Source organism: Oryctolagus cuniculus, chromosome 16 (genome assembly GCF_051225735.1).
Source record: "Oryctolagus cuniculus isolate XC-2025 breed Fujian yellow rabbit chromosome 16, ASM5122573v1, whole genome shotgun sequence".
Taxonomy (NCBI): Eukaryota; Metazoa; Chordata; class Mammalia; order Lagomorpha; family Leporidae; genus Oryctolagus; species Oryctolagus cuniculus.
Window position 1 is genome coordinate 64,134,301 of NC_142882.1, and position 22,307 is coordinate 64,156,607.

A 22,307-nucleotide genomic window follows, 5' to 3' on the forward strand; every position below is an offset into this window, starting at 1 on the left:
AAGGAAGCCACTACAGCAAGAACAAGTCCCGTTTCAGGAGGTATAGAGACAAGGGCTGAAGGCACAGGGCCACGAGCACAGGACAGAGCCGCATCCCAGGAGCAGGTCTCCCACCACAGACTGCCTTCGGGGCAATGACCTCCCCTTTCACTGGGGTAACCAGTGAGCTGCTGAGTTTTAAGAAGGCTTGATGGAGTTTTATTGCTTTTTCAGTGGGACAAAATTTGACCCATAGCTCAGCAATTTTCACTGTTTTTAGCATATTATTTCAGAATAGTTTTAAATTTATAAAACAAAATTATGCAACTTCCGTATATTCCTCATCCCCTTTCCCTTATTGTATCTCCTATTATTACACTTGTTAAAATGAATGAACCACAAGCAGCTTCTCCTACTTTTTTAATTCGAAAACCTTTCATCCTTCACATTTTTCCTGGCCTCTAGTAATCAGAATTCTGTATTCAAATTGAGTTGTCTTTTTTTTTTTTTTAATTTTAGCTCCCATAAATAAGAGAGATCATGCCATTTTTTATTTTCTGTGTCAGCCTTACTTCACTCAACAGGATGTCCTCCAGTGCCATCCATTTTGCTGCCAAGGACAGAATTTCATTCTTTTTTGCTCCTAAATAATTTTCCAGTGTGTGTGTGTGTGTGTGTGTGTGTGGGTATATGTGTATACCACATTTTCCCTATCCATTCATCTGATGATGGCCACCCTGCTTGAATCTGTTTTGTGGCTACAGAGAAAAGTGATGCCACAACAAGACGGAACAGGTATCTTTTTAACGTGATGAGTTCCTATCTGTGGGGTATATACCTGGTAGTGGGATTATTGATCATGTGGCAATTCCTTTTTCAGTTTGATAAGGACTTTCCATATTGTTCTCCACTGTGGTTGCACTAACCCACATTCCCACCAGCAGTGTTGAAGAGGTCCATTTACTCCACATCCTCGCCAGCATCTGTTGCTCTCTATCTTTGATAAAAGCCATACTGACAGGGGTGAGGCGATAATCTCATTGTGGTTTGATTTGCATTTCCCTGATGGATAGTGATACTGAAACATCTTTTCATATTGTTGTTGGCCATTTGTAACTCCTTTTTAGAGAACTGTCTATTCAGGTCCTTTGCTCATTTCCTGACTGGACTGGCTGTTTTTGCGTTCTTGAGTTTTTTCAGTTACTGATACATTCTGGATATTAATCCTTTGCCAGATAAGTAGCTTTCGGATACTTTCTCCAATTCTGTCAGATGTCTCTTCAGCCTGCTAATTGTTTCCTTTGCTGTGCAGAGGCCTCTGAGTTTGACACAATCCCCTTTGTCTAATTTGGCTTTTATTGCCTGTGCTTTTGGGATCTTAGCCAAGAAGTCATCACCTATAAAAAATGTCTTGAAGTGTTTCCCCAATGCTTTCTTCTAGAAATTTCATGGCTCCTAGGCCTATTTTAGGTATTTTGTCAACCTTGGGTTGATTTTTGTAAATAGTGGGAGGTAGAGATCTAATTCCATGGTGTTGTGTATGTGTGTGTGTGTGTGTAGTTTATATATATATATATATATATGCAGTTTTGCCAGCAATATTTATTAAAAGACTATTTGATGGGGCTCAAGCTTCCATGTCAAGAAAGAACACAGAATATTAAAGCCCCAGATATTGGCGGCCAGTGCCACGGCTCACTACGCTAATCCTCCACCTGCGGTGCCAACACTACAGGTTCTAGTCCCGGTCGGGGCACCGGATTCTGTCCCGGTTGCTCCTCTTCCAGTTCAGCTCTCTGCTGTGGCCTGGGAAGGCAGTGTAGGATGGCCCAAGTGCTTGGGCCCTGCACCTGCATGGGAGACCAGGAGGAAGCGCCTGGCTCCTGGCTTTGGATCAGCGCAGCGCGCAGCCCATGACAGCCATTTGAGGGGTGAACCAATGGAAGGAAGACCTTTCTCTCTGTCTGTCTCTCTTTCTCAACTGTCTAACTCTGCCTGTCCAAAAAAAAAAAAAGCCCCAGATATTGAACATGTTGTGTGAGAGAAAGGAGGGTAAAACAGGGAGAAGTTTAATTTTTAGTTAAAAATTCTTATTATCTAGAAGTGACAAAAGGCTGTTTGCTTAGTTAAGCAATTACACAGATTTACACAACACACCCAGCAGTCCAGTCAATACTCTGAGAAATAACTGCCTACACGTGACGTTCAAAAGCTTTGTTAGGCACCCAAGACACCTTGCTGGGCTACCGGAACTCCTCTGCACTACACAGTGATGCTTGTAACTTTCAATCTTCAACAACGCGTGTTTCATATACATTGGCTTCTTACTGTGTGACTTAAAAGCAAAATCATTTGAAATCCAGATTAACAGCCATGCTTGGAATAAGACTTTTTCAGGCGTTTGTACCTGACTTTCACATGCAGGACAGAGAAGAATGGAAACTACCAAAAAACCTGAACCTCTGGAAAATAATTTATAGTCCATATGTGTCATTCACTCAGTCAAGGTTTCCATATTTACCTCTCAATTGAGGCAAGCAGTCAGAAAAATAAAACATTAAATTTCTCTGTGTTTTTGCTTAACAGAAATCTCTAAACACCTGCTGCAGTTATTATTTAACTCAAAAAGCAGTGACTGAAGCACTCTTCCATTGTTATATTCTGGTCTGCTACACGCTTTCTCCTTTGAAATTCTATTTTGGAGAAGGGGAAGATGCAGTATTTGCCCCAACAATAAGGTTATCCCTCCCGAACACAAATTGGTAATTAGAAACAAGTGGGGAATCTGTAACCCCTGGACTTTAGGACAGGGCTAGGATTCCAAAGTAGAGGCAGAGAACACACCTAGGCATTAGCAAAACTGATGCAGACCAGACTCTACTCAGAATGCAGTCCAGAATCTACTCAGGTGCTGGAAGCAAAAAAAAAAAAAAAACTGCTGGTTTCCCCCTCACTGTCATCTGCAGAGAAAACGAGTGCCATTCTTCAGGAACACACACGGTGGGGAGACCCATGCTCTCGGCACTTGGCCAGAGTACTAGTCTCCCACTTAATCACAACCAGAGACAGACTTCCTTTCTCTATAAAATGAGAAGGAGGTGGAGGACAAAGGAGGTGGAGGCTGAGAGTCCTCCCTACTGATTCACTGGTGCACAAATAATTTTCAAATCACTCAAATCCGAAATGCCCATTTTTCCAACATGGGAAAGTGGCAGGTTGAGTGAGAATCACTTTATTTCTGTTGTAAAATTATTCTAAGATACATATCAGGCTTCAAAATATTCAAATGAATATTTCAAATGTGGATATATTTAATGTACATTTCAAACGGATATAATACTGATCTATAATAGTTAACTTTGAATTATTTGGAAAACATACTTTTCTCCAAATAGGAAATCTTTGTTTCCTATATAAATTATGAAGATGAGTACTGAAAAATTACTTCGTCATTATTATTAATAAGTAATAGCATTTGGAGATGCTAATACTAGTAATAAGAATACCTAGCACTTTTTATGAGCCAATATTCTGCCTTCAATATAATGGAATATTATTCAGCCATAAAAAATGAAACGCTATCATTTGCATCAAAATGGTTGCAACTGAAGGACGTAATATTAAGTGAAATAAACTGGACACAGACAAATATTGCATATTCTCCCTTATGTGTAGAAGCTAAAATAAAAATAAAATAAAATCCGGAAAAAAAAAAAAAGTGTCTTTGTGTATTAGTTTTAGGGTAAATACAGTTTTTTTTTTTTTTAACTCTGCTTTAAATCTTTGTCAAACATATTGTTAAGGATGATATACTACTATAGTTTTAATGACCTGTGACAATTTTAAAATTTACTTTATATGGAAAAATTGACAAAATTGACAAAATATTAATTCATTTAATCTGTAAGTAGTCCTAGTAGGCAGGTACTTTCAGTACCTTCATTTGAAGAAAACCAGGGGCAGACAAAAAAGAGCAAAGAAGTTAAGTAACTTGCCCAAAGTCACACTGCATTTCCCTGGGCAGCCACTCTGGAAAACGCACTCACTCTGAACAGTGGGTCTCAGGTTATTCAAATTGCTGACTTCTTCCCCTCCTTCTCCTCCCTTTTAAAATTTTAATTGATACATAATAATTGTACTTACTATGGGGTACACAGTGATATTTCAAAACACATTCATATTGTGTAGTGATCAGATCAGGGTAACTGGCACAACCATCCCCTCAAACTTTTACTGCTTCTTTGTGTTGGGATCAGTCTCAGTCATCTCTTTTATTTATTTATTTACTTTTATTTTTTTGACAGGCAGAGTAGACAGCAAGAGAGAGAGACAGAGAGAAAGATCTTCCTTTGCCGTTGGTTCACCCTCCAATGGCCGCCATGGCTGGCACGCTGCGGCTGGCGCACCGCGCTGATCCGAAGGCAGGAGCCAGGTGCTTCTCCTGGTCTCCCATGCGGGTGCAGGGCCCAAGCCCTTGGGCCATCCTCCACTGCACTCCCTGGCCACAGCAGAGAGCTGGCCTGGAAGAGGGGCAACTGGGACAGAATCCGGCGCCCCGACCGGGACTAGAACCCGGTGTGCTGGCGCCGCAAGGCGGAGGATTAGCCTAGTGAGCCACGGCGCCGGCCAGTCTCAGTCATCTCTAACAACTATTTTGAAACATACAATTGTTTCTGTGAACCCTACTGTTTGCCTCTTCTCCAACTGCACCCTTGTGCATTGTGCTGAACACAATCCCTTCTGTCCATCCCTCCATCCACTGCTTCTCCTCTACCCCTTCTTCTCTCCACCCTCCCCAGCCTCTGGTTACCATTATTCTACTCTACTTCTGAGAGACCAAAATTTTTAGCTTCCACTTATGTGGAAACATCTTATTTGTCTTTCTGTAACTGGCTTATTTCACCTAACATAATGTCCTCTATGCTTACCCACACTGTCACAAATAACAGCATTTTATTCCTTTTTACGGGCAAAGGATATTGCATTGTGTATATACATCACATTTTCTTGATCCACTCATCTGTCCATAAACACCTCAATTGACTGTATCTTGGCTACTGTGATAACGACAAAAAAACTAATCTGATTTTTTCAAAATGGGTAAATTATCTGAATAGATGTTTTCTCAAAAGAGGGTTTAAATTTGGTCCACAAATATACAACACAGAAGAGCTTAAAAAATGCTCAAAATCACTAATCAGAGAAATGTAAATCAATACCACAAAGAGATATCTTCTCATTTCAGTCAGAATGACTAGTATCATAAACAATAACAACAACAAACTAACAAATGCCGGCAAGGATACAGAGAAAGGGGGATTCTCTCACACACAGTCCTTATTAGCAGAAGCATTATGGTGAACAGGAAGGAAACTCCTCAAACACTAGAAATAGGTCAACCAGATCATCCCGCTCTCCCACTTCTGAGCATATATCCAAAAGAAAGTTGAGGAGTAGATCAAAAAAGATGTGTGCACTCCCGTGTGTACTGCAGCACCAGCCACAACAGCCAGGATAGGGATGAGTTCTGAAAACACAGCTCTTTGGGCTCCGTTCCTGGAGTTCCTGGTTCCGAAGTCCCAGGACAGGGTCCCTGAAAATATATGGTTCTGTTGATAAAGCCCCCAGATCCTAAATCATGCTGAAAACCACTGCCCTAAATCATTCAGCAAACTGCATTTCCCCCACGATGATGGGGCCTGCAGCTCGGATTCCATCTTTCAATGATGCCTCGTTGGTTTAATCAAAAAGAGAACCCACTGGCCCTTTAAAATCCGAGTACTTCTCAGGATAACTAAGGAACAAAGAGAAGTCAAAAGTGTAGAAGCTAGGTCAATGGAATTTATTATATTGCTTTCTACGTTACTTGTATGCCTTTGATATGCTTCCTACTTAGAGGCGAATAACTAGGATTTAAAAGAGAAGAGAATGCCTTTGATTAGTTACCTACTTAAAAGTGAATAAAACTTAAGGGAAAGAAAGGTAGACAATACAAACCTGAAAACGACAAGCGTATGAAGCAGAGGAGTTGAGACCGAACAGTACTAACACAACCAAATCCCAAATTCCTGAAACTATGGATATTGAAACTATTTCACCAAGACAGTCCCGCAACAGGACAGCAACGCAATACCTTGACTTGCTGGCGTTACTCCCACCAGCAGTGAAGGCTCCCCCAAGTTGTGTCAAACCTAAGAGGTTCCTGCAGAACTATACACCTTGCTCCTGTATTGGCCCCTGTGCCTGAGAACAATGTGTCTATGTTCATGGTGCTCTTCTTCCCTTGGGTACCATGTTCTAAGGAACCCACTGTTCTTAAAAATGTGATTTAAGCTTCCCTAAGACCCACAGCAGGAGACCGTTTCTCGGTTGGCCACGGATTCTCAGTATGAGTCTACCAGGGAGGGGACTCAGCAGATGTGGCCTCCAAAAGACTATGTCAAGCTGGTGGGACACTGTTAATGTTGTATTTTTCCAGTGGGAACTGGAACAGATAGTAACATGTATTTTCTTTATCTTCTCTAATTTCTAAAAAATATGCATATAAAATTATCACAAAAATTATAATTTTTATTAAAATATTGGATTTTGTAAGGAAAATTCACTTTTTCGGTATCCATTATTACAAGTCACTTGGCATTTTACTTATCCTTTGACGCCACTTGGGCCCGTCTTTATAATTCTGCACTGGAGAACAACGCCCCTTTCAAACCCTCAGACTCCTCACTGATGACAAGACAGCTAATGTTCTTGCCCTCCTGGGGCTTCCAGATCTTATAGTGGGAAGTGGGTAATTCAAAAAAATGAAAAATGAAATATAGTATTGGCACATGTTACAGCAACACCCGAAACAGAGGGAGGTGACCGAGTGGCTGGCGGCTCGTCTCGATGGGGTGGTCGGCAGGGACAAGCACCTGAAGGCAGCAGCACTCACAGAGCGATGAGATGGACCAGAAGGGAGAGGAGCACCCTGGGCAGCAGGGATGGTGAGGTGCAAAGGCCCATCAGCTGGGACACACCTGGGGTGTCTGCAGGGACAGAGGAGGACAGCACGGCTGGGCTGGTGGCAAGCGGGAGCGAGAGAGGGTGGAGACGTGACAGAGCAAGTGCTCCTCAGAGCTGGAGGTGTCGCGGGTGATGATGTGCTTCCGCGAAAGAACACATTTTAGTATCTCAGACAGATGTGGGGCCCTTAAAATACTATTCATAGTCAAGCCGGCGCCGCGGCTCACTAGGCTAATCCTCCGCCTTGCGGTGCCAGCACGCCGGGTTCTAGTTCCAGTCCGGGCGCCGGATTCTGTCCTGGTTGCCCCTCTTCCAGGCCAGCTCTCTGCTGTGGCCAGGGAGTGCAGTGGAGGATGGCCCAAGGGCTTGGGCCCTGCACCCCATGGGAGACCAGGAGAGGCACCTGGCTCCTGCCTTCAGATCAGCGCGATGCGCCGGCCACAGTGCGCCGGCCGCAGGGGCCACTGGAGGGTGAACCAACGGCAAAGGAAGACCTTTCTCTCTGTCTCTCTCTCTCTCACTGTCCACTCTGCCTGTCAAATATATATATATATATATACACACACACTATTCATAGTAAAACACTGGAGGCTCATGTTCATCAACAGGGCAGTGGTGAAATACTCATGACACAGGGTGGAATACTGGATGACATGGAGCAAAAAATAAAACTTTTAGGGACTGTAAGGTCATACAGCCACATCCTCATGATGGGGTGTGCAGAGCAATGTCCAGGAGTGGGAGCAGAGGAAGGAGGGTGTGTGTATCCTCAAAAATATAAACCCCAGAAGGACACGAAACTGTTCAGACTTGCCCATCACTGTTTTCTATTCTAGCATCTAGAGCCATGCCTGGCAATTGCCAAGAGCTGAAGAAGTATTTCACTAAATAACTGAACCAATGAACATATGCACTCATAGATGTACACATAAACTCATATAACTGCACAGAACTGACAAAATCAAGGTATGACTCGTGGTTATTGACAAATTCTAACAGTCTATAGAATATTAATTGTCTCAAGCTTCAGGTTTTGAATTTTCTATAATGATGCTGTACTATATACTATCCACGTTATTACAAAAATAAGAGGCTTAGTTCTGATTTGTCAAGCAATCAGTACAAAAGAAAAGAATCCGGCAGTTGGGTGACTGCACCAGAGAGGAAGTTCTATGTCCTGGTATTGTTTTAAGGATAGAGAAGAAGTTTCACTGTGGTCACTCAAGCAGCTGGATGTAGCCATCTCGCATGCTGGAGGGAAAGGTTCTGGGCTGAGGATTGGAAGGAGACAGCCGTGAGAGCCCAGCGCTGGCACAGGATGGGGTACCTGTGTGTGTGTGTGTGTGTGTGTGTGTGTGAGGTTATCATCCCTGTTCTTGAATGTTCTATTAAATCACTCCCCAGAAACTTCCAACGGAAGTGTGAGTCCATGAGGACAATTACAAAGTAGTCTAGGAAACCCTTAGGCTCACAGATAGTTCCAAATGTGCTCTCAACATGGCCCAGCAGCTCACACCTCCCCATATCATTTACTATATCCCTCCAAAATGGCTCCTGTGCGCCCATTCTTCTCTCCCTAAACACTGCCAGCCCTGCCAGCGCTCCTTCCCTCTACTTTATTGAGGAAATCAAAGCCATCATCTGGGAGTTCCTGCATCTTCCTGCTTCCAAGAGCAGCGCCTGGGCAGCGCCCCCTCCACGCTCTGCTTCCTCCTAACCCTGTGCATCCGTCCTGTGTGTGGCTTCCTCTCAGAGATGCATCCTTCCCTGCCTTCTCCCCCTGTCTTCACAGGGGCTCGTCTTCAAAATTATCCCCCTTCTGCATCATTCTTTTCTCTCTGTAACGGACCACTTCCAGCAGCAAAAGTGTCCTGTATCTCCCATCCTAATAAACAAAAACGTAGAAACATCCACTGACTCAATTCCCCCCTACTACCCCTTGTTTCACTGCCCCCATTCTCAGCAAAAGTTCTGGAAAAGGGAATGGCTCCATAGTTGCTGCCTCCACTGTCTCCCCACAGCCTGTGTGCCCAGCCCAATACAGCAAGTACCTGCAAGGTGTATCAATTCCTCTAGAGGTTCCTCCTTATCGTGAGTGTCCCCAGGCTCTGGGCTGGGCTGTTACCTTTCCTGCAGTAACCCTCCACCCCACACAGCTTTCAATGCCATTCACGTGGAGGTGCTCGGCCCACCTGTAGAGTACTTAATAGCACACACGTACCTAATCGCTAGTTGACTGACCCTCATGGATACACAATGTGCATCTCAAACTCTTCCTAGCCCATCCCAAACCTTCTACGCTAGAAAACGGCACACTGTCTATCTGGCCAAAACACCAGGAGCACCCTGGCAGCCCACCCGAAGAAGCCTGACACCAGGGGACCCGGGGGACTCACCCTGCAAAAACTCCTTCCAACACTCTGCATCCTACAAGCCAAGCTGCCCAAGTCACCTTCACCTGCTGCTGGGGCCAAGCTTTCCTCACCAGGAGCAGCCAAGGGCCAGGACCCCAGTGATCCTATAATCATGCTGCCTACAAGTCGCCCCTGGTTCATCTCCACTGTTAGGTCTCCTGGAACAATGGGAAGAAATAAAAATCTGAGACATTTCACTACTCTCTTTTAGCTTCTCAAACCAGTGGAGAAAAACTGGAAAAGAGTAAATAGTTGCGGTTGAGAATCTCTGATAACCCAAGGCCGCAGAGGGACTGAGACGATACCCACTTTATTCTTATCACCAGAGAAACTAGTCACAAAATGACTACGGCAGGCCCTCTGACCTAGAGAATTCTTCTGACTCCCTAAACAGGAGAAATCAGAACAGGAAGATGACGCTTAGAGCTGACGAGGCAGCACTGGTACTGGATGAGCAGTTTCGGTTTCCACTAGGAGGACTGTCCTATAGGGAAGGGCTCCTTCGAAATCTCACAGTTTAATCACCGAAACATGCTTAGCAAGGACATTGTGATTCCACTCTTGTATACAGCAGGCACTCATCATACTTAATTGTATATTTGTTTTATGACAACTAATACAGCACAAAAGATAGAATATATATATATACACATATGAATTTTGAGAAACTATAAAATAAAAATGAGGTTAGTACAACGTTAACATTGTCTTGCGGTATGCTTTAAGAAACAGTTTTATCCTTTTATCAGCGTACCTATAGCTCCTTCCCATATACATCACCCACATCATTCGATATACAGCGTTGGGCAACCTGTGTGTACACGTAATGACCTGCTTCAGATACCTCTGCAGAAGCACATGCCACACGTGGACTAATAGCTGCATTGCCTACAGCATTCACCCAGTTCCATCTGATAGCTATGTAGCAGGTTTCCAATTCTTAATCACCAAAAACAAAGACGCACATGGCTATGTTTGGATGTGGATGGCCATGTGGTGTATTTCTACGCATGTCCTGCAGAAGTTTTGTGACTCTATTTATTGAATAAATCCCCAGAAATGGAATTGTCAAAACAAAGCTGTATGTAATTTTAAACTTCGATAGATACAGTTAAATTGCCCTGCATAGGGGCCAGCATTGTGGTGCCATTGGTTAAGCTGCTGCATATGAGTGACAACTCATGTCCCAGCCACTCCACTTCCAATCCAACTCCCTGCTAATGTGCCTGGAAAAGCAGCAGAAGATGGCCCAAGTACTTGGGTCCCTGCCACCCATGTGGGAGACCCAGACGAAGCTCCTGGCTTTGGCCTAGCTTAGTCCTGGCCATTGAGGCCAACTATAGAGTGAACCAGCAGATGGAAGGTCTCTCTGTGTAATTAAGCCTTTCAAATAGATAAATAAGTGTTTTTAAAAATATTTCCTGCATGGAGACTACCAAAGCTCCCTTTCCTCCCACCTTGATGATTTATGAGTACACATTTTCATCTCTGAAGAAAGAGATGGGTTTCTACTTTCAGCCATATATTGATCTTCCTTTGTTTTCCTTTTTTATGCCTTTTGGACACTTTTCTCTTGGAGCAATTTCTTTATCCATTCCCAACAGTTCCCATAATTAATGAAGTAGCTCTCTAACATGCAAGCTTCCAAATATTTTTTTCTAATGTTCTATTTTTGACTTGGCTTCTAGAATTCTTTCCAAACAAAGATTTTTGTGGGGCTGTTTTTGGTAGTCCTATTTCTCCATCCTTTCCTCTGTGTTTTCCAGGTTTTGTGTCCTACTTAGAGAGATTCTTCCTCAATCCAGGATACAAATATATTCTCTATAAGTTAAAAAAAATTCAAGAAAGAAAAATCAATGGTCTGACAACCGAAACTTCTGATGGGAGCAGTAGCCAAACTTATTTTAAAATACACTCCATGCAATGTGTGATGTCCGAGTCAGTTTCCGAAAGGATTACTATCATGGCAGAGAGAGGCAGGCATCACTCAGCTGCACCCTGAGAGGCTCCCCAGTCCCTGCTCTGAAGCTGACACACATATGCACATATCCTATGCACCTGTTCCTGGTGGTTTCTGTGATGCTGTGGGACAGGCTGGAGGTGCAACACCAGAAAGAAACGCACTTCCATGGCCTATAGAGAGTCGGCCTCAAGATGTAGATGGTGCAGCCAAGGGCTTCAAGCCATGTGCAAATAGGAAAAACAATGCAGACTCTTTGTGTAGATCTTCCCATAGCAATGCCCTATTTCACTGGGAAAAATTCAGAAAGGATTGTTCTGTGATAAAAGAAGACAGAAAACAAATCTGTCAATCACCAAAAGGACCACATTTGACACAGTGGAGGTAGAACTCTGCACAGCTAAACAATACCTAAAATGAGAGTACATTCTAGGTATTGCATATGCATGTGTGTGTGTGTGTCTGTGCGGACACACCTGGGAAGTCTGAGTTCTTATCTGGCTGTGCGGACAGTTCAACTGAGGTAGAAGAAGGGACATTAAAAGCTCATCTAGGGGCAGGCACTGTGGTGTGGCAGGTAAAGCTGTGGCCTGCAGTGCCGGCATTCCGTATGGGTGCTGGTCCACTTCAGATCCAGCTCTCTGCTATGGCCTGGGAAAGCAGAAGGGGATGGCCCAAGTCCAGGGGCCCCTGCACCCATGTGGGAGACTTGGAAGAAGCTCCAGGCTCCTGGCTTCAGACTGGCTCAGCGCCAGCCATTGAAGCCATTTGAAGAGTGAACCAGCGGATGGAAGACCCCCCTCTTTCTCTGTGTCTGCTTCTCTGTAGCCCTGCCTTTCAAATAAATAAATCCTAAAAAAAAAAAAATCTCATCTAACAGTAGCTGCTGGGTTCTTTATACCTCAGTGCTTCCCAACAAATTTCATAGAGAAAAGTTTTTTTTTTGTTTTTTTTTTTTTTTGTTTTTTTGGACAGGCAGAGTGGACAGTGAGAGAGAGAGAGAGACACAGAGAAAGGTCTTCCTTTGCCGTTGGTTCACCCTCCAATGGCCGCCGCAGCTGGCGCGCTGCGGCCGGCGCACTGCGCTGATCCGATGGCAGGAGCCAGGTACTTATCTGCAAGGCGGAGGATTAGCCTAGTGAGCTGTGGCGCGGGCTGAGAAAAGTTTTTTTAAAGCATTTGCAAACTATCTTTTTTAAATGCACACAAAAAAATTTTAAAATCTATTAGCCACAATTGGAGATTACATATTCTAAATATCTGGTTTACAGAGCAGTGCTCAATGCCAGGCCTTGCTTTAGACAACTCACAAAGTGATTCCTTAGAATTTGGCTTCCTGGGTCCCACTTCCAGACACTGTGGTCCACCCTCCCTCCAAGGACATTTTTACAGTTCCACAACTGATCTGGGTTTCAGGCCACCGCACTAGAAAAGGTCAATCAGTCTGTTGTAGATGGACACCCTCGTTGCATCGCTGCCTGTATACTGGCTTTCATATCTTTCTATTCACTGAGCTGGGAATGCAAGGATCATTATCTGAGGAACACAGAGCTCATGGTCCTTGGCAACAATAAGTATCCCATGGTATTAGTATGCTCACCTTCAGGATGCTGAAAAGCTTCATCCTGCCCAGCACCTAACCTTCTTTCAAAGAGTGACATGGATTGGGGAAATTCAGTTCATGAATTCATGACAATTAAAAAGAGGACTCATCCTTTGGCTTAGAGAAAGCTTAGATAAAAAGCTCAGCCTCCTTGATTTTAAGATGAAATAGAAGACAAGGTGTGCCCTTTTTTGCCAGCAAGCAGACAAGTACTTTTAGCAGGATAAATAGAAAGACCAAAACCAAATCAAACATTGGTTTTCCAAGATCAAATTAACTTCCATTTATGTTAGCCCAAATCAGAAGATCAATGGGAAGTCAGACAGAAACATCTCAGCTCATCACGGAGCCCCTGAAAAATGAGTAGAGACTTTAACTGCCACTAAGTGACAAAGACGGCATCGAAACACAGCTTAGCCAACCAGCCAGCTCCAGCTGCATGCTGTGGCTCATCACTGAGCTCAGGTTCAAGGCGTTATTGGGTAAAACGTTAAAGCGTTTTTCAGACTCTCTCATGTAATTTTCAACAAGAAGAATTTGTGGTAGATAGTACCCACAGTTTAATTTTAGCCAGATGCCTTTCTCGATTTTTAAATTTATTTTTAGCCCACCACATGGCTTCAGTAAAAACTGAAAATGATAGTTAGACACAGTTTTCATCACATATGCAGAGTGAAAATAGTAACACTTGGTGTATTTTGTGCAGATTATTTTTTAGGATGGCAATAAAATGCACTGTGAAATAATTTAGATGAAATATGCTAATGTACTACCCAAAGTATCAAAGCAAGGAAGGAAGACCAAGATAAGCAACAATCAGTCTACAATAATCTAAATATACTGTGTCTTGTTTAGCACATTTTATTCAGAATACTTTAAAGTGTTTTATCTAGAAGTAGTCAATGAATCAGGGTCAGGGTCCAAAAGTACTTAAACTGTATTTTTATGAATTGTGATAATAATTGAACAAACCTAGCAAATGCTAATCACTTATTCCTCTCTCTCTCTCTCTCTCTCACACACACACACACACACACTCACACACACACTAACACACATGCACACTGAGAGGAAATAATAGGCAAACATTGGTTTGCTTCCTTTGCTTATTGTCCGAATTTGTTCTGATGGTGGAAGGTAGCTGTGAGGGCAGTGGGTAAAATCAGCAAATCCAGCTGAGTTATCCCATCCACAATATGAAAATTGAGCTGACCACCAAATGCAAATCTTCAAGGCTTCCCATTTGACTTACTTGATCTTAACCTGGAAGAGAGCCTTTATCCTCTGTGGTGGGAAGTCTAAGGAGGGGCCTTCCTGCTAATGCAGAAACTCCATGGAAGGACATTCCAGAGACCTTGTTTTACAGTAAAGTCACCCTCAAAAGTCAATTCCCCATAATCAGAGTAGAACTGGACAAAAAAAAGAGTATACTGGGCGGTGATAAGCTAAGACCAACTTACTGGAGATGTGGTTAATCGAAGGATGGTGCCATTCTTTATCTCATTTCGATTCTGGAAAAGAAAAAAACTTTGTAAATATTCAAGTAGGACCTTGGTAAGGAAAAGGACAAATGCAAATATAATCTAGTATTGACTCTGTATAATGAGTATTCTTATGATTCATTTTATTCTCACTTGATTAATTTTTAATTATTTCAATGAAGACTTTTAAGCTGAGTCCCAGATGTAATAACTTAAAGTCTCAGACAACATTCAGCCAGAGGAAGTGAAAGTAAACCCACAGTATAAGAATATGGGGCCTGCCGGCGCCGCGGCTCACTAGGCTAATCCTCTGCCTTGCGGCGCCCACACACCGGGTTCTAGTCCCGGTCGGGGCACCGAATTCTGTCCCGGTTGCCCCTCTTCCAGTCCAGCTCTCTGCTGTGGCCAGGGAGTACAGTGGAGGATGGCCCAAGTGCTTGCACCCCATGGGAGACCAGGAGGAAGCACCTGGCTCCTGCCATCGGATCAGCGGGGTGCGCCGGCCGCGGCAGCCATTGGAGGGTGAACCAACGGCAAAGGAAGACCTTTCTCTCTGTCTCTCTCTCTCTCACTGTCCACTCTGCCTGTCAAAAAAAATATGGGGCCCAAGAAGAGAAAACAAAAAATAAACTATAAAGGACTATGAATGGCACAGGACCTAGCAATTCAACTTCTGCATATATATCCAAGATAACTGAAACCATACCTGTACACAAAAGCTTGTGCACTAATATTCAGAGAAACATTATTTGTAATAATCAAAAAGTAAACACAACCCACACGCCCATCAACTGATGAATGGATAAACAAAGTGTGGCATATCTAATCAAAGGAAACTTATCAGGTCATAAAAACCAGCATATCATTTTGATGCATGCTATGAAAAGGATTAACCTCAAAAACATTAAACTAAGTGAAAAAAGCAAAACCCCAAAGACCACATATTGTATTATTACACCTGTGTGAAATTCCCAGAATATGCAATTCCATAGAAATAGAAAGCAGGCTAGTGATTGCCAAGCATTGGACAGACAGGAATAGAGCGTAATTGCTAATAGGCAGAGTTTCTATTTGTGGTGATGGAAATATTCCTCAATAATTGAGGTTATGGCTATACAATCCATGAATATAAAAGGCTACATTCAACAATTTGTGAAATAATATAATTAAAAATGATTTTACTTTGATGCATAACTTTTTTAAAAATCCATGGATAGTATTTTTATAATATATATTTTTCCACAAACTTATTGAAGACAACTTAAATGCATGAATTTCAAAATTCTTTTGCACCCAAATTAACTGATCTTTCAGTTTCCATGAACTTTTTGAAATTCTCTTGTCCTAAAAACCCCAAACTAAACACTGTTAAAAGGTGAATTTTGGGGTGTGTGAACTATACCTCAATAAAGCTTTTTTTTTTTAGTTATTGAAGATTTTGGTTTCTTAACATTTGCTAGTTCCTTTTGCATGTTATATCGAAATTGAGAACAAACAGCATAAGTGAGCAGATCCCAAATCAGTCTGTCTTTACCTGGCAGGTGTATCTGAGCTGAGTGTTTTGAAGCTGTCACATGGCATCTAGGACACTGATGGTAGAATTTCACTGGCAGTTTTACTTTCTTCCACCAGAATATGAGCCACATTCAGTTTCTGGGGAGACTAGGACTTACTGTGGTCACATCCCCTGCCTGGAGCCATGAGGTCTGAAGGTTAATGGTGCTTGCGGGTCCCTGTCCTGCATCATTTGCGTTAAGCCAAGGTGCAGCGCACACAGAGGTGCTGGGAGATTTCTCAGTTAGACACCAGACATAGGGATGGCTTGTTCCCTCGGCCAATGCTGACTACTTACTGCTCAACGAACTCTCTAAGAGAACTTCCTGAATGGAAGCTGGCTTCAGGTCAGTACTTCCTCCTGCAGGAAAGGAGATCTGAACGTTTCACATGGAGTACAGGGTAGCCTGAAAGCCCAGCACGACTGCACAGGAACCCTACATGTGCAATACAGCAATTCAGTGCCGCTGGACGTCCTGGGCCACCTCTGGGGAGGGCCAGCGCCTCATTACCAGACACATGCATGTGTGCTAAATGGCCACTTGGCAGGTGGGCTTGGATGCAAGATGAATTCAAGTCATTTTCAAACTCTGTTTTCCACCCTAGTTCTATGATTCTATGGGAACTGAGGAGGAAGACAGCAAATGCTAGTGACAGAGTCTTAAAGAAGCCACACACAGATGGCCTTCCTTCCCTGCTCAGCTTCTGAACGGATTGAGAGAACCAGAGTCAGAGGAACTAAAAGAAAAGTCAGGAGAACTAAAATACCAGCATGATTAATGGCTGTGGAGAACAAAGCTCAGAGTAGAACCCAGCAGGCATTCTACCTGAACCCTCAGATAGGCAGACCTGTGCAGGTTCCTTTTCAAGAGGGCAAAAGGATAAGTTTACTTTCCTAGATGTTCCAATCTAATAGGGAAGAGATACTTAATCTCCCTTCCTGGAAATCTGAACAGGGAATAAGGCATTCCTAACAATAGTAATAAACTAACATCTATTGAAAGGCATTAGGCCAAGGGTTTGGAGTTTTAATGGTTATTTAACCACAACAATAACTTTGCCCATTTATTTTTTAAAAGATGTGTTTATTTGAAAGGTAGAGTTACAGAGAGGCAGAGGCAGACAGTGAGAGAGAGGTCTTTCATCTGCTGGTTCACTCTCCAAATGGCCACAATAACCAGAGCTGGGTTGATCCAAAGCCAGGAGCCTGGAGCTTCCTCTGGATCTCCCACGATGGTGCAGGGGCCCAAGGACTTGGGCCATCTTCAACTGCTTTTCCAGGCAATAGCAGAGAGCTGGATTGGAAGTGAAGTCACCAGGATTCCAACTGGCACCCATATGGATGCCAGCACTGCAGATGGTGGCTTTACCCACTATACCACAGCCCAAGCCCCAAACTTTGCCCATTTGAAAAAAAAAAGAAAGAAACTGGGGCAGCTATTGTGGTGCAGTGGATTAAGTACCACTTAGGACATCCCATCACATACTAGAGTACCTGGGTTTGAGTTCTGGCTCTGCTTCCAGATTCCACTCTAGCTAATGTGTACCCTAAAAGACTGCAGATGACACCTTAAATACTTGGGTTCCTGCCATCCACATGGGAGACCTGGATGGAGTTCTGGGCTCCTGGCTTCAGTCTGGCCCAGTCCTGTCTATTGTGGGCATCCATCTCCCTCTCTCTTCCTCCTTCTCTCTCTTTCTTTCTCTCTCCCTCCCTCCCTCCCTCCTTCTCCTCTCTCTCAAATAAACATAAATAAACTTTATAATTAAGAAATAAAAGTCATGAAGCAGTTCTTTGCCCAACATCATAGACAAGACCCAAGCCACATGACACCAGGCCATGCTATAATCAGCCTGCAGGAGGTGAGAAGACTCAGACCATGCATTTACCCTTGGAGGGATGAGTGAAAGAAGTGACAATGATGTAGACAAATGCTCTGCAGAGTCCCAGAGGTGCTGGGTTGGGAGCAGGACTGTGATGAAATCAGACAGTGGCCCCCCAGGATTCCAAGTGGATTCCTGTTATACTGACCCCTTACTTTCTGGAATCTACACAAGACTGCTTTGGGGAAAAGGGTCTAAGGGTAGCCTGTTTAACATTTAAGCAGTATTAAAACCACTGATAGGCTGAGCCGGGTTCAAAGTCCTGCTCTGCCTCTCATGGGTTGTGTGGACTCCACAGCAAGCGACTTAACCACTCTAACTTGTACTCCCTCTCCCCTAGAGCTTAAGGAGAGGAAGTAAGAACAAGAGGTGACACATGAGCACTGCCTGGCGTAGAACTGGCTCAAGATACGGCAGCAATTCTTGCTGTTCCCGGGAAGTCACGCCCAGCACTTCTGCTTGTGTTTTCTCAGACCAGCAGTTCATTTACTTCTCTCTCAACCATATTTTTCATCAGTGTTTTGTATTTCGGAATAAAAGGAGATGCACAGAAGGATTACTTAAATCTCACTAAAAAGCTCCAGGTCCCAATAAAAAGGTGTATGAAACTCAGAGGGAAAGGCCACAACCGCGTTCTGAAAGGAAAACCAGCAGAATCCCAACTCTTTCACCACCACGTGCTGATGACACCTGCGCTCTCTAAGGAAGGCTGAACTTGGAATGTAAACTTAACAAGAGAACAGCCTTTCCATTGCTGTACTTTCATAAATTCCATCCAGGCAGGTGCCGCCTCACTGAAGAGCAATGGAACTTCCTGGACTGGATGCCTGTTTCCCTTCTTAGCCAGGGATCCTGGCAAAAGTGGAATGGCTGTCCCCTGTCCCAGCTCCCTCAAGTGGAAAATAAAGGAGACTGCCTGTTATCTAAAGTCATTCTGAAACCTAAGTGATGCATTTAAAGTGTTAGAACAATGCCAGGCACATAGCAAAAGCAACCCCCGCCCCCCCCCCAAAAAAAAAGAATTAGCTGCTTAATGTTAAACACAAAAACAACATCCAAAATGTCCACTGCTGCAGCGTTATGAGTTCAATCACTACTCCCTGTATGTAATCCAATAAATAAAAGCAATCATGCAATGCATGTCACTCTGTGACAACAGCACACACCAGGCAGAATAACAAACAGCAGAGAATGCCTCTTCTCTAAGCAAATGAGAAGGTTCCACAGGAACCCTGCCTTACAGCCAGCTTCACACTAGAGGGTGCCACCTCACTCACTCTTGGTTCTGTCCACTTGGTTCTCCACCCTGCGTGGCAGAGGACCCTTCTTGGATGCAGTCCTCCAAGCAGACAGCACGGGCAGTCAGCGTGCACGAGTGTGTGTGTGTGTGTGTGTGTGTGTGTGTGATTTGACTTATTTATCACTGCTCTATCATTCCCATCTAAAGCAGTGAACTTGTGTAAGCCTAGGACGTGTTCAACACCCAGTAAACATTTTTTTTTTACAGGCAGAGTTAGACAATGAGAGAGAGAGAGAGAGTCTTCCTTTTCCATAGGTTCACCCCCCAAATGGCTGCTACGGTCGGCGCATTGTGGCCGGCGTGCTGCACAGATCCAAAGCCAGGAGCCAGGTGCTTCCTCCTGGTCTCCCATGCGGGTGCAGGGCCCAAGGACCTGGGCCATCCTCCACTGCCTTTCCAGGCCACAGCAGAGAGCTGGATTGGAAGAGGAGCAACCAGGACAGAATCCGGTGCCCCGACCGGGACTAGAACCCGGTGTGCCGGCGCCGCAGGCGGAGGATTAGCCTAGTGAGCCGCAGCACCAACCCCCCAGTAAACATTTATGAAATAAACAGGCAAACATACTCTATGCCAAGCATAGTGAGATACTGGGGCACAAACAAAATTAAAGAAGACCCCTCCCTGTCCTCTGGGAATTTGGAAGAGAGAGAAACTGACGATTATTGTATCTGCCCCCATGAAACAGTGGTGGGCACAGCGGGTAACACTGCATCTGCATAGAGATGTGACAGGAGGGGAAGGAGGACAGGGTGTGCAGCGAAGGCTTTCTATGGCGGTGACATTCATGAGCACCCTCAGCATCAGCAGGTTTTCCCAGGAGAGAGGAGGGATCAGTGCATCTCACAGCTCTGTGACATGAAAAGTCGAGACAACCTCAGGGACCACAGCACAGGCCTGTGTGGTCGCTGGGAGCCTGGAAGAGAGAAGCATGGGAATCCCGGACAGGAGAAAGGTGGAATGACATTTAGTCATTGCAAAAGAGGGAGGGGCAAGAGTAAGTGGTGTGGAATTACAGCTCGGATTCAGGTTTTTGTTAGCGCGCACTTCCTGTCTCAGGAAGAGCCAGTCTGGCAATACAGTGCCCATGTATATCCAGAGATGATAAGGAGAATCGTGAAGCTCATGCTTTGGGAACAAGAGCAGCATGCTCTGCTTCAGTAGAAAAAGTCCAGAGCCCCCGACGGAGAACAGAAACCGTCTACCTCACTGCCCTCCCTGACGAGCTGGGCTCTGAGAACTCAAACCTTCCTATCTACAAGAATTGCACTTTCTGCTCTTCCTCCTTCCTTAGCACAAGTGTGTTCTGCCAGGAGCCTCCATGCCGATGGCACGGGTGCTTATTACAGGATCTTCCTGGGAGACCCAGAAACCCTCAAGTAGAAAACATCAATTGTCTTCAAGCTAAGACTCGTTATATCCCCAGCCTCGAAACTCTCTGCTGTTCTCACCAATGCTGGACTGACATTTTGTGGCCCATACATGCTTTGAAAGGCCAGCCTAAATCAAACTTCCAGTGCTCCATAAATTCGAGCCTCACCTTCTGAGATGGTCTTTTTTTGTTTGTTATTTTAAATGAGTCAGTTTGACCAACCTGTTGTCCACAGATATTCAATTGAATAGTAATCTGGATATTGCTGTGAAGGTATTTTGCAGAAACGATTAAAATCCATAATCAGTTGACTTTAATAAGGGATATTAACGCACATAATCCAGGTAGAGATGATTCAATGGATTGAAAGCACTTAAGAACAGAACTCAGAGTTCCTCATAGAGGAATAATTTTCTTTTTTTTAAGATTTATTTATTTTATCTGAAAGTCAGAGTTATGCAGAGAGAGAGAGAGAGAGAGAGAGAGAGAGAGAGAGAGAGAGAGAGGTCTTCCACCCACTGGTTCACTCCCCAGTTGGCCACAATGGCCAGAGCTGCACAGATCCAAAGCCAGGAGCTTCTTCTGGGTCTCCCACATGGGGGAAGGGGCCCAAGGACTTGGACCATCTTCTACTGCTTTCCCAGGCCATAGCAGAGAACTGTATCAGAAGTGGAGCAGCTGGGTCTCAAACCGGCACCCATGAGATGCTGGTGCTTCAGGCCAGGGCATTAACCCGCAGCCCCACAGCGACAGCCCCATAAAGGAATAATTTTCTAGTGTGGATGCAGATTCAGTCACTACTCCCTGAGTCCTAGCCCATCCTATGCATTTTAGACTTGCTCAGCCAGCCCCAAAAATCACATTAGGCGATTCCTTGCAATAAATCTCTAATTATGTGTCTCCTGTTGGTTCTACATCTCTAGCTGAACCTTGACTGATAGACCTCTGCCCCTCAGACACTGCCAAGCATTGCAGTGCGTCTAGCCATAGACTTAGCTTGGCCTGATCCACAGGTTATGTTAGTAACACTCAGGGAGCCAGTCTCAACAGGAACAATCCAAATAGCATTCATACGAGGCAGAGCTGACTTCCTCAGGCTTGACAGAGAGCATCATCAAATGACACATAGAAGTATGTGGGGAAGGAATGAAAAAAAATAATAAGCCCACATTCTCTCCGCTTCAAAGGACAAGGGAGACTCTATAGAAAGGAGAAATGTGTCCATCAGCTCATAGCACCAGGCAACTGCTCCATGCCCCTTTCTGGGAAAGCAGTCTTTAATCCTCCATTTCTCCTAAGAGCTCCAGACCTTGCACTTGAGAGTCACCAAGGGTCTGAACTCAAAAGCAGATCTCTAGGGCTTCCCCCTCCATGGCCACTGAACCAGCAGCCTGGGACGTTGCCTCTCCACTGTGTTCCCAAGTAACTCTGACACACAATGAAGTTAGAGTCATCACAGCCCAACTTCCATAGACTACCCAGCACTTGAGAATAAGTATTCTAAATTTCAAGGTAACAAAGTCTCAGACAAACAAAACTAATGCCAGCTCCTCAAAAAACAAAGAGGAGAAAAATAGCGGAAAGAACATTTCTTCAGGGAAATGTCCCGACTGCACAGAATGTACAAGAAGAATGACAAGTGGCCCAGGGAAGGGCAGCTAAGCCCCACTCTCATACTTCCCCAACGCCCGAGAGTTCCAGACTGTGCTGGTCCCTGACACCCACAGGCGTCTCAGTGGAATGTCTTTCTGTTTCTTT

At 44.3% G+C, this 22,307-nt stretch overlaps 1 protein-coding gene across 14 annotated transcripts in view; it reads right to left on the minus strand.

Annotated features, from left to right (window-relative positions):
• ELMO1 (engulfment and cell motility 1) overlaps positions 1-22,307 on the minus strand; it is a 574,098-nt gene that overhangs the window by 390,137 nt on the left and 161,654 nt on the right. For all 14 annotated transcript variants that reach the window (XM_070059729.2, XM_089316113.1, XM_002713762.6 and 11 more), the window contains one exon: positions 14,422-14,472. In XM_070059729.2, the coding sequence (XP_069915830.1) occupies positions 14,422-14,472 (51 nt within the window). The remainder of the gene's footprint in view (positions 1-14,421; positions 14,473-22,307) is intronic.